Source organism: Lethenteron reissneri, chromosome 32, assembly GCF_015708825.2.
Source record: "Lethenteron reissneri isolate LAM-NWPU_2019-01 chromosome 32, ASM1570882v1, whole genome shotgun sequence".
NCBI classification, from domain to species: domain Eukaryota; kingdom Metazoa; phylum Chordata; class Hyperoartia; order Petromyzontiformes; family Petromyzontidae; genus Lethenteron; species Lethenteron reissneri.
Window position 1 is genome coordinate 3,385,099 of NC_083810.1, and position 12,858 is coordinate 3,397,956.

The following is a 12,858-nucleotide window of genomic DNA, read 5'->3' on the forward strand; positions in this document are numbered from 1 at the left end:
AAATAAACCTACCATTAAAATGATATACTGATCATTTCTTTGTCAGTGGGCAAACGTACAAAATCAGCAGGGGATCAAATACTTTTTTCCCTCACTGTATGTATGTTGAAGTTCATTCGCACCGTACGGAGTCAACCGTGCTATAATGGGAGGTGTGGGGATAGGACAAAAAACTAAACACAAAAAGCACTTCGAAAACAATGAGTTTTCAATTTAGATTTCAAAGTGCATAGCTTCAGTGGCTTCCTAACATTGAAAGGAAAAGCGTTCCGGACGGTCACAGAAGCGCATCTGAAAGTGCACGATGCAGTGACCGTCTTTATTCAATGTTTAGCCCAAAGCCGCTGCTGCGAGGATGACTGGAGTTTGCTAGATGGTTTATGCTCCTTGTGGTTAATTTGTGGCAAGCACTTTGAGTGTAACGAGGGCGACCTTGTGCGTAGTTCGGCCTGTGTGACATCGCTGCGGCACCCCTGCCGTCATCCTACGTGCATAGCCGGTCAAGAGTGACTGAGCAACGCGCTTGGGTCCTGATGAGATTACCGGAAGGATGAAGCTGATATTTGGCACAAAATATAGTTGAGTCTATGCTCATGACGAGATACGTCGGAAAGCCACATAATTTGATTTTAGATCCTTGAGAGAAAAAAAATCGATTCATTTTAGTTATATTTCATTAATCTTTTTAGTTTCTCACTTTTTAACCTAGGCATATAAAAGTGTGAAGGATTTGTATCGTTCTAAATTAAAATATGACTAAAGATTGTTTAATCCCCCCAAAACTGTACATGTTTTACCTCCGCAATAATTGAGCATTAACATTTCAATTGTTTGTTTTTGAGCCAAGATCCAAAAACATATTGCATCATTTCGTTTTCAAGAGGGATGAATCTGTATGTGACATCAAAAAAGAAAAAAATATTTTAGGCCCCCAATTTTTTGTCACTTTTTCTCTTCTGAACCTAGCCCGAGAGACATTTGTATCTGGGGTGTTTTGGAGGGCGCCGAATCCATCTCTACATATAAATATAAAAAGACATACGAAAACGGTTTAATGAGCGACTTGAGATTGGTGGGAGGGAAGTGGATCCTTTGAAAATAAATTTGTCCATAAATGTTCCCTATCACTATAGATGGGCATCTGCAAATTTGATCACCCTGTATTTGAGAAATTACCTTAAATTATTACGATTCTTTTTCCTCACGAACAAAGCTGTACACGTATGTGAGGCATATCGTGGCCTTGCGTACGCTTAGGTGCGTGACGGCACGACGAGAGGTTGTTTTTATCCTCTCAGATGCAGCCGCACTCCTCCGCCACCATGTCTGGCACGTCCTTCTTCATGATGTTGTTCTTATCGTCGTAGTAGAGCATGGACACCGAGCTGAAGCGGACGGGCACGCAGCAGGTGGTCTTAGCGGCCACGGACCCCAGGCCGCGCAGGTTGTACTGGTTGATGATCACGCTGCGCAGGGAGGAGGCCGAGATGGTGCCGTTCAGGACCTGCGCCGCCCTGCACTCGCCCTGGCAGTAGTTGCTCTGGAAACCCGCCGGCTGGATGATCCAGTCGCCCCAGTTGATCTTCCGAAACTCCACGTAGAAGCGCTGGAGGCAGCACAGGCTGGACGAGCCGTCGCACTCCACACTTCTCCTGCGCGTGCGGCTCCCGCCCTGAGACGACGCCATGCGCAGCAGGAGGAAGGGCCACCCGTGCGGTCCGAATTCCGCCAAGTCCACGTTCTTCTCGCCACCGCCGCCGCTATCAACAGCAGCAGGGGCGGAGGCGACGGCGGCGGCCTCGCCTTGACCTTTCGCGGCCCGACCCGACAGCACGACGCAGCCGTCGCACTCCACGCTGACGGCGAGCGCCCCGTCCGCCCTCTGCAGGGCGGCGCGCATGGCGTCGAGTAGCGGCACGGCGACCCACGCGTCCTCGGCGGTGACCTGGACGCGCCGCTGCACCTCGACGGCGGGGGCGCCGGCCGAGAGGACCCTGACGCGCAGCAGGGCGGCCACCGCCGCGCCGTCGGGAAGCCGCGGGCCCCCGTCCGCGGCGTGCACGTGGAGCCACAGCTCGGCGCTGCGCAGCCACGCGACGCGCAGCTGTTGCTCGGCGGGGAACTCCAGGCGCAGTTGCAGGGCGCCCGAGTGCCAGCCATCTGCGCGAGTTTGGAGTGTTGGGGTTGAGGGGGATAGCGGTTAGTGCGCCGCGTTACGCTCACTGTTCGGGGCGACACGGTGGCGAGGTGTTAACTCCCTCCACTTGGTATGCAGGAGGGCGTGAGTTCGATCCTGACCCTGACGCCTGCTGTATATTTGGGGTTTGCGTGTTTTCCCCGTGGTCGTGTGGATTTTTTTCCGGGTTTACGGTATTTGGCTGCGATACATGTCTACGTGATAAGCCACTTCGTTGAGCTGTCATTTGTGGTCAAGTCGCTTTTGAAAAAAAGCTACATAGCTCAGTGGACCCTATCTGGTAAAATAAAATAAAAATGTTTAGTTTATATAAAAAAAAAACTTTTCGTAATACCAGTGACGATTATCTGAACCGGTTGTGGGCCTCCTCTAGGTCGACTCAGCCTCAAATGCGTACCTGGTGGGGTGTAAATATCGCCACTGGAGAGACAAAGGCGGACAGGCGTGGTGCTGGCCACCCACTCCCTCGTGTGCCGTGCCCGCCTTCATAGGTGTTCCTCGCTAACAGCACCTACCCCGTAAGTCTTTTGAGGCTTTATGGGGGATCGTTGTCTTTGCACAGCGATGATGAACCGCAGCCGCCCCACTCCCGACGGGAGGCCAATTGAGGCCACGTGCGCGGACACATTCGGGTATTATTTGTTATGCCACTGGAGGGGAAATATGATACTGTAAACAGTGATGCTGCATCACATTATACTTAAATTTAGATTTAAATCTTCCGTGACTGCAGGGATTCATATGCTTGGTTCTTTCGGTAAAGTCACGTAGAAGGGAAAAAATATATAAAACACATTATACTTGTTGTAAATGTAGCAAAACCCAACATTATTCTCTAACACTGCCTTAAAAGGAAGGTAATATATAATAGACAACGTTTTGGGCAATGATAGAAATAGTTAATTTTAATTTGTATATATTTTTAAAGTGATTTGTTTACCTTTCCTATACTTTGCACTCATATCGTGTTTTTTGTGTTGTTTTTTGTTGTAACGTTCTGAGCTGCCCCTACAGGACATCTGTAAAAAAAGCTTCATAGTTTATCGGATTCCTCTAGTATGAACAAATATTCTGATTCTCAATGGCCTTTCAGCACACTTCTACACTGGCGTGCTATCAAGAAGGGCCATTACCCGAAACATAACCTATGATATATACAAATACTTTTAAGGCCACGGCGTTGTTGAAAAAAGCTATGCGTTTTTATCAGAATGATAATAATGCAACTTGCTTATCCAGAAAAAAGCCTCATTGAGTCTCATGATGCATTTTCAGAAGCCACTATCACAAGCGCTTCATGTGCGGGGGAAACCGGAGCACACAGATAAAAACCACGCACCACGAGAGGAGGACAGCGTTCTAAGTTCCGCATAACCTAGTTCACTAAATCCCCAACTCGCTGCACTGCCATCTACTTGATGCCCCAATTTTTTTGTTTAAGCTTTGGATTACGGCCATGCACCGCCATTGTTGCACAGGCAGTGTAAAGGGAATAATTCGGAATGTTCCAGCAAAATTGCTTTCACTTTTAAGAGACGCACTGCTCGACGCCTCCTTTGAACACGCGGACGGCTTTGACATTTTCACTTGACCCCGTGGTCCTGCGGTGGGAACGGGGGTTTGCTTTCCGCTGACGTACTCAGGCTGCTAACGCATTCACGCCTTCAGCCGAAACATTTTACGGCTGCACTCGCACGAGCTGCATTGACCCAACTGCCAGTAGCAACGGTGTGCTGGCCACACTGTGGCCCGCGACGATGCCCCCTTTGCGCGTATCTGCGGGATCAGCTCCAATTTAAGACCCACACCTGCCAGCAGGCTTATTTCACCAAATGATTATGATGTGCTCCTTAGGTTTCTGTTATTTAAATTTGTTTTACAATTATCGGAAGCTGCTTAATCACCCAGTTGCGATCTACACCAAAAGCTCAAATTGGTCAGTGTTGTAAATGTGGTTCATTCGTGGCGAATTTGACTCACGATCAGTAGCTATCGATCGAATGGAATGAAGCAGTGGAAATTGGAAGGGGCTCCTATCGATGAATGGCATTGCAGCTCAGAGCTCAGACCTTTAAAAATGTATCCACAATTTGAATGAGTCCATCCTGTGATGTTCCGGTTGAAACCACAGTAATCCTTTAAAGACAAAAGCTGGGTTTTCCCACACGACACAGGAATGGATCAATGAGAGTGCGACTCTGTTTGAGGATTTTGGTGCAAATGGAAAACTTGACTGAAATTGCCAGGGTTGGGAGTTTAAGAACCATTTGGGGATCAAATCGGCCCACTATCCCTGTGGGATCAGGCTAACACCTCCCTCGTGGATACCTGGACTTTGTGGAACATTGCCGGCTGCCATCCTTTGGAGAAAATTACATTTGCCAAAAGAATGTGGAATTTACACAACAGGGATGCAAGCCACTGCATTACTCATTCGTGCAGGAAGATCCTTTGAATTTGACAAAAACACAATTTCACCAGCTGAAATTGGAAATGAATGTTTACATTCAACACTTATCATTGACGCTGCAATGACTGAGACACTTCTTATTAAAGCACTCTTGCGGTTTTGAATTGAAATGCGGTGCTCAGCGAAACGCTAAGCATCACTATCAAAGATCGCCGCATGCCACATGCAGACAAGAACATCACGGTTGCGCTCCAGCTGTGTCCCCCACCTGCATTCACTTTTAGCGTGAAATCCGTCCACGCCTTGTAACAAAGTGGACACGCTCCTCATTGGGAGCCGCCACGGTCTTTTTCCCCCCTTCGACTCTTTTTAATTGAGCTGCCGTCCAACCGCTTGTTACTGTGAACGCTCACCCGCGAGGCAGCAAACACCACTTTCACGTGGGTTCTCATCGCAGCCTTTTGCCTGGATGTGTTTCACGGGTTGTGTGGGTGCAACGCTCGCGTAACTTACGCACCAAAGCTCGCAAAGCTTATGATCTCGGCGAAATCGTGGCCGCGCTGAGTCTTTTCGGTGTCATCGTGGCCTCGCCTGCCCCGCTTCGTGTGGTGCAACTTGTTCACCGCAGCGAGCATCGCCAGCCGCGGAATGGGTCGAATGGCGGTCGGCCTCTCGTGGAGTCCCAGTTTGTTGAGGATATGGCTTTTCACTGCCTCTACGAGCAGCGCCTCTCCCTGCTTCTCCTCCACGCGACGCAGAAAGTCCATACCACAGGACGGGCAATCGTGCTTGTCAAGCTTTGATCTTGCGGTGACTCCGACTTCCGCCATGGCCCAGGTACTGACCCTGGCTGCCAGGTCAGAGCGGCCTTGCGTGGCCACTTGCGGGACGAGAGGAGAGCCCACGGTGCACGCGGTGACCAGGAGAGCAAACGCGATGCCCGTGCGCGTGTGCATCTTGCGGCTTGCCACGATCCGCGCTTCGCACCTGGGGCCATGCATCTTCTTAAGCCGCGAGAACTCCCCACAGGCGTAGGAGCAACTTGTATCCAGGTGTGCCACCGTCAGCGGGTATCTAGTTCTGCAGAGTGAGCAGACAGCCGGTGCTGCAGTTAAATATATATACCCTCACGCATGTCGAGCTGTCTCTTGCTGCAGAGTGGCAAGGGATAAATTATGTCATATATGCGAGAGCCAAATGTGTGTTTTTGGCAGAGCAGTCCTCTTAAGTATGTGCCAACATTGCGAAACACCGTGGATGGCCTCCATATCGCATCGCGGAGAACGCTGATTTTGCGGTTGGTTCAACAGATGCGGAGGCTGGTGGAAATTATGGTTATGTAGAATTGCTATTACACTGGCTGTATTGTACGTGCTCCATTTCTGGCCCAAAAAAAGTTATTGCTTGAAAGTAAGTTTCAGGACGTTTTAAAAGTTGCACTTGTGCATAACTTGTAAGAGTGCACTCATGCGCATATACTATGCAATTAAATTCGTATACATTGTTTGTTCCAATAACTGTTAGACAATCATCTGCATAAAATGAGTCGTAAAATATTACATACGCAGTCGTCTGGTAGTGATATGCACATGTCAGAAGTATTTTATGGAAAATCCAGGCTGAGGCTACAATGGTCCTAAATTATGGACATCTGTCTCCAGTTGTAAGTGTGCACCGTGAATCCTAAAAATCGTGGTACTCTATTAAAGATGAAACGGTGCTCTATACATTTCCAAGTTTAAGCAACATTTCTTCCATACTTCTCAGGTGACTCTGGCCGTCTTGTAGGCATATTTAAATAAATCTTAGACGCGCAGCAGGTGGCCGATAAAAAAAATGTGGTTTGATTTAGAACATAGTTATTTGTATGAATTCGCACTCTCCTAAGATCATCACAAGAATCATGCCAAAGGAATTTGTCATGGCCCATGCGAGCTGCCCCCCCTCCTCCGCCCCCCCTCCCCCCGAGTTTCGCCCCCCACCCGCCGGGAAGCCACACTGGGGCAAGACGAGGAGAGTGACAGGAGAGGGACAGCCCCAGGGTGAGTGAGGGGCAAGGCGTGAGGCAGCACAGAATGGCCCTGCGGTTGTCTCGAATTTAATGTTGAGAGGGTGGAACATAAGGCAGGCAACCTCAATCCACGCCCAGTGCGTGCTGCCAGTGCCTCGGGGCGACGCGGTGCATCCGAGGAGCACGAGCCTGGGCTGCGGGAGGGGCAAAAGAGGCGCGCACAAGAGTTGCGGCCTGATGCCATGTGGGAGCCCTACCTCGCCTGAAAAAAGCGCGTGAGGTGCCAGTTTTGGTGAAAAGACGATCCGGGCTATGTGGTCTGATGAGCTGGGGGGTGCAGATAAGTGATGGACAGGAGTGTGAGTCATAGAATGCCTGCGATGAGCAGATTCAAACCGTTGCTGTCAGTATACAGGAATTTCCAAAGCATTGAGACAGCTCTACTAAAGATCACTGATGACCTCTGCAAGATCATGGATGACCGGTCTGCCACAATGTTGGTTGGTCTCGATCTCTCAGCCGCCTTCAACACCATCGACCATGAAATTAGATACTCATCGGGTAGCTCAGGTCAAGGTTCGGAGTATGGCACTGGGGTGAATTGAGTGATATCTACATGGTCGATCACAGTTTGTCAAGCTGGGTGGCAAACAGTCATCGCCTATGCCGTAACTAGTTGGCGTACCACAGGGGTTCGTCCTCGCATCCTTTCTATTTTCATTATACGTCTCTCCGATCGCTGATGTCATCTCATCGCCTGACATCAAGTTCCATCAATATGCTGATGATACACAATTGTACATCGCAGGGAACTCAAGTTAGATATGAAGAGTGTCTCGGCCTCGCTGTGCGCTGCGTTGCACCGCTACAGTGAGGGAAAAAAGTATTTGATCCCCTGCTGATTTTGTACGTTTGCCCACTGACAAAGAAATGATCAGTCTATAATTTTAATGGTAGGTTTATTTGAACAGTGAGATACAGAATAACAACAACAAAATCCCAAAAAACGCATGTCAATAATGTTATAAATTGATTTGCATTTTAATGAGGGAAATAAGTATTTGACCCCCTCTCAATCAGAAAGATTTCTGGCTCCCAGGTGTCTTTTATACAGGTAATGAGCTGAGATTAGGAGCAAACTCTTAAAGGGAGTGCTCCTAATCTCAGCTTGTTACCTGTATAAAAGACACCTGTTCACAGAAACAATCAATCAATCAGATTCCACACTCTCCACCATGGCCACGACCAAAGAGCTCTCCAAGGATATCAGGGACAAGATTGTAGACCTTCACAAGGCTGGAAGGGGCTACAAGACCATCGCCAAACAACTTGGTGAGAAGGTGACAACAGTTGGTGCAATTATTCACAAATGGAAGAAACACAAAGGACTGTCAATCTCCCTCAGCCTGGGGCTCCATGCAATATCTCACCTCGTGGAGCTGCAATGATCATGAGAACGGTGAGGAATCAGCCCAGAACTACACAGGAGGATCTTGACAATGATCTCAAGGCAGCTGGGACCATAGTCACCAAGAAAACAGTTGGTAACACACTACGCCGTGAAGGACTGAAATCCTGCAGCGCCCTGCTCAAGAAAGCACATATACATGGCCGTCTGAAGTTTGCCAATGAACATCTGAATGATTCAGAGGACAACTGGGTGAAAGTGTTGTGGTCAGATGAGACCAAAATGAAGCTCTTTGGCATCAACTCAACTCGCCGTGTTTGGAGGAATGCTGCCTCTGACCCCAAGAACCCCATCCCCACAGTCAAACATGTAGGTGGAAACATTATGCTTTGGGGGTGTTTTTCTGCTAAGGGGACGGGACAACTTCATCGCATCAAAGGGACGATGGACGGGGCCATGTATCATCAAATCTTGGGTGAGAACCTCCTTCCCTCAGCCAGGGCATTGAAAATGGGTCGTTGATGGGTATTCCTGCATGACAATGACCCAAAACACATGGCCAAGGCAACAAAGGAGTGGCTCAAGAAGAAGCACATTAAGGTTCTGGAGTGGCCTAGCCAGTCTCCAGACCTTAATCCCATAGAAAATCTGTGGAGGGAGCTGAAGGTTCGAGTTGCCAAACGTCAGCCTCGAAACCTTAATGACTTGGAGAAGATCTGCAAAGAGAAGTGGGTCACGTGATCAAACTTAGCATCAAAAACAGGAAATTCCTGTGTACATACGCCCCACATCTGCCGCGAGGCAAGACACCTGCCATGAGCCAGAACACTCCCCGTCTGGTATCTAGGAAATGCCACCATTTATTTCCTACTAGTGGTAAGTACCCGGCGTTGCTGGGGCGAAAAAGGCAGACATACACATGAACTTACATACAGACATCGACCCACACACATAGAAACACATTGACTTAGATGCACACAGACACATATGGTTAAACCCAGAATGGATCGTTAGCAGGCCAGCCTAAATGTTTCTAACCGGCGAAGATGTTCCATTAGGGGGGCGCACGTTTCGCAAGCGTAGAGAAGAGAGGGAATTACCGTGGCCGAGAAGACCTGGAGCTTCATGGGGAGCGAGAGACCAGGTAGGTTCCACACAGCGTAATGCAGCCGATGAAAAGATAATGGCGCTCGACTGATTTGGAGTGAGACCTCTGCTGTTAAACCGAAGCCGGTCAAGAGCACACTGGCCAGGTATGGGAATCTCTCCAATCTCTCCACAACTGCCGCATCACCAATTGTGAGTTGTCGGGGTGGATTGTCCGATGGTACAAAATACCCAGGCAGGTGATTAGTTTTGGTGGGGCTGATGGTGAGGCCCCACCTCTTCGTGGCCAGCTCCAGGTTCAGCAACAGTGCCTCAAACTCCTCCTCTGAGTGAGCAGCAATCACCAGAGCATCGGCATACATAACATGGTTGAGCAATAGGGAGCCATCTCTTGACCGCACCTGGGCATTGATCAGCCTCCCATTGTATCTGTACTATATGGTAATTCCTGCGGTACAGCCATTGAAGGCTTCATGAACTACCTGGCCAAAATATATGTTAAATTATGTGGGAGCCAGAGGACATCCCTGTCACACCCCAAGGTGTAGAGGGAATGGCTCTGACTGATGGCCACGTAGTTTGACGTGGGGCCGCTCACCAGCATGAAGGTACTTAAGGATTGTGAGCAAAGGGTGAGGGACTCCGAAAGCATGAAGAACAACCCAGAGGCCAGGCCTACTGATGGTATCATAGGCCTTGAGCAGGTCAAGAAAGCACATACATTCACTCACACGCACACATGCACCTCCAGACACGCAAAGAAATGAACTTACACTTACTCACATGGAGCCACGCACACAAAGCAACTAACACACACGCCCATGGACTGACACACATAGACATATCGACTCACACACAAACACATGCACTTAGACACACACACATATGGACTCACACACGCATAGACATCCACTTTAGATACACACACATGGAGTAACACACTCATATATCGACGTACACACATACAACGACTCTCACACACACACATCGACTCACACACAGATATACGTGGACTCACACACACATTGACGTAAACACACATGCACTTACACACACATATCGATTAAGACACACACACATGGACTTACACACACATACATATATAGACTGACACACACATTGGCCTACACACACATAGACATATGGACTGTGACACACAGACATCTACTTTAGAGACACACACATGGATTAACACACACACATCGACTGACACACAGACACATAAACGCACATTGACTTACACACTCAGATGGAGCCATGCACACACATCGACCCACACACACGAATTTACTTAGATACACACACATTAAGTGAAACACACACGTATGGCCTTACACACACATGTGGACTAACACACATCACAGCGACTGATACGCACACATATGGACTGACACACACACACAAACACTTGTACGTACACACACACATGGGGATTTGTCCGTTTGAAAAAGACAGACACACACATGGACTTACACACAGACATGGACCCACACACATAGAAACCCATCGACTTACACGCACACAAACACATATGGACTCACACACACAGACATCGACTTTAGGGACACACATGTAGTTTGTGCACACGAACATTATAATTGTAATATTAGGCAACTAATTAGTTTCATAATAATAAAGAATGAAGAGTTGTTATGTGCACATAAACATTTTCATTGTAATATTTGTAAACTTATTTGTTTAATAATAGTAAACAATAAACCTCAGTTCTTAGCGAAAGATGCAATAAAATTGTACTTTACATTGGCGTGGTGACGCCTCGTCCCGTGCAGAGCCCGCGGCCTCGCCTAGATTGGCAAGCCGGAGGAGGTGAGACATTGCCAGGCTGTGGGCTGGGCCGCTACCCCCCCCCCCCCCCACCATAGGCAGAATAATACCATGTAAGCGCTTTAATAATATGAAATGAATATCTAAGGACTTTATAGCAGTAACTGCACGCATTGGGGTGGGGGGGGGGGGAAGAGGACATGACACTGTGAAGAGAAATCGGCAGCGTGATGTGTATATTTATTCCATGTTAAACGCGTAAAAAAAAATGTCCCCATTGAGCTGGAGCGAACGCGCATCACTTGGCAGGGTCCGCCCCCCCCCAGGCAATTGTCGTGAGTTGTCATGGTCGATGTCGCGCAATAAGTAAATAATTAAAATAAGAATGCCACTAATTTGTAAATTAAACGAGTTTAAAATTTACGGACGTGAAAACGGAATAGCATATTCCCCCCACGGGGCTTAAGGCGTGCCGGCTGGCAAATTATTTCGGTCTTAAACCCCACCGTCCGAGAGCCAAATCCCCCGCAAGCGCGCGCGCGGAGACTTTTATATATAGAATAAAATAAGATCTCATAAACAAATGTATAACAACTTCAACGGGTCAACTTTATTGTCCATATCTTTGCGAGAGAGAAGTAGTAACTGTCTCGACTATGGGCCTGACGAAAGTTCTTGCAACACCTTGCTTCGCAATCATAACCTCGACTTTTCGAACTTTTCCATCGGCACTGAGAATTGACTTGAGGATGCGGCCCATTGGCCACTCATTCCGTTTGGCTTGTTTGTCCTTCAATAGGACAAGGTCACCTTCTTGGATGTCTGGTCTGTTAGACTGCCACTTGATGCGCACTTGGAGTGTCGTAAGGTACTCGTTTTTCCAGCGATGCCAGAACGCATTGGTGAAGCTCTGCACTTGTCTCCATTGACATCTGTAGAGATCTGCAGTGCTGACCTCCTCGGTGGGTGCTGTTAGCACGTCTGTCTTCTGGGTAAGAAGCATAGCAGGAGTCAAGATGAATGGTGACTCCGGGTCGGTTGAGATGGGGATCAGGGGTCTTGAATTAATTATGGCTGAGACCTCGGCCATGAGAGTGGTCAAGACCTTGTGAGAGAGCCGTGTGGACCCGACATCACATAGCATGGAGTCGAGAATGCGTCGAGCGATCCCGATAGCATCCATCAGCGCAGGTACAAGTTTGACTCGACTTATTCTATTACAAGGAACATTCACAATAAGGAAAGTTGCAGGCTTCGTTGTTAACTAGGCCTCGTATGTATCATAACAATTTAACAGCATTATAAAGGCATTTACAGCATTATAACGGTCATTCTAACACGAAAACAGCATTCCCAGTATTATAAGAACATAAACAAACTTACAGACAATGCTTCTTAAAGTCCCACAATGGACAATTACAGCTGTCTTCACTGGGATGCGATTTGTGCCGCCATCTTGAATTCTGTGTAATGGCTGCCTCCAGCCTCGTGGTTGAAACTGTCAAATCGTAACTTCCTGGTCACGTGACAAAACTTAGCATAAAAAACAGGAAATTCCTGTGTACATACGCCCCACATCTGCCGCGGGGCAAGACACCTGTCGTGAGGCAGAACAAAGAGCCTCGGTAACCTTGAAGATTGCACGCGAGCGGTGCACGTGTGGTTTGCACGGAACAAAATGCTGCTCAATCAAAAAAAATCAGAGGTTCTGCTGGTTGGCACTCAGACTCAGGCGAAAACATGATGGGAGGATCAGGTGTGATGATGACAGACACCGGGATTCAGTTTTCTACTGATCAAAAGAGTCTCGGCACCATACTCGACCATAATAAGTTGTTTGATCACCACATGAAAAATATAGTCAGATACTGCAATTATCACATCCGGGTTCTACGATACTATCGAGTCACGGTGGCGTATACCATTGTATCGACAATGCT

The 12,858-nt window shown here is 48.1% G+C and overlaps 2 protein-coding genes across 2 annotated transcripts; both read right to left on the minus strand.

The window, feature by feature from the left end:
- Nucleotides 1–1,294: 1,294 nt before the first annotated feature.
- On the minus strand, nucleotides 1,295–5,059 carry LOC133350128 (inhibin beta B chain-like). The gene is made up of 2 exons (XM_061564156.1): nucleotides 5,008–5,059; nucleotides 1,295–2,160 (listed from the first exon to the last, which is right to left on the minus strand). Exons 1-2 carry the CDS (start codon nucleotides 5,057–5,059, stop codon nucleotides 1,295–1,297), a joined length of 918 nt encoding a protein of 305 aa, XP_061420140.1.
- Nucleotides 5,060–5,116: 57 nt separating this feature from the next.
- Nucleotides 5,117–5,686, minus strand: LOC133349900 (inhibin beta A chain-like). Its single transcript, XM_061563750.1, has one exon. It carries the CDS (start codon nucleotides 5,606–5,608, stop codon nucleotides 5,117–5,119), a length of 492 nt encoding a protein of 163 aa, XP_061419734.1. The 5' UTR covers nucleotides 5,609–5,686.
- Between the last annotated feature and the right edge of the window lie 7,172 nt (nucleotides 5,687–12,858).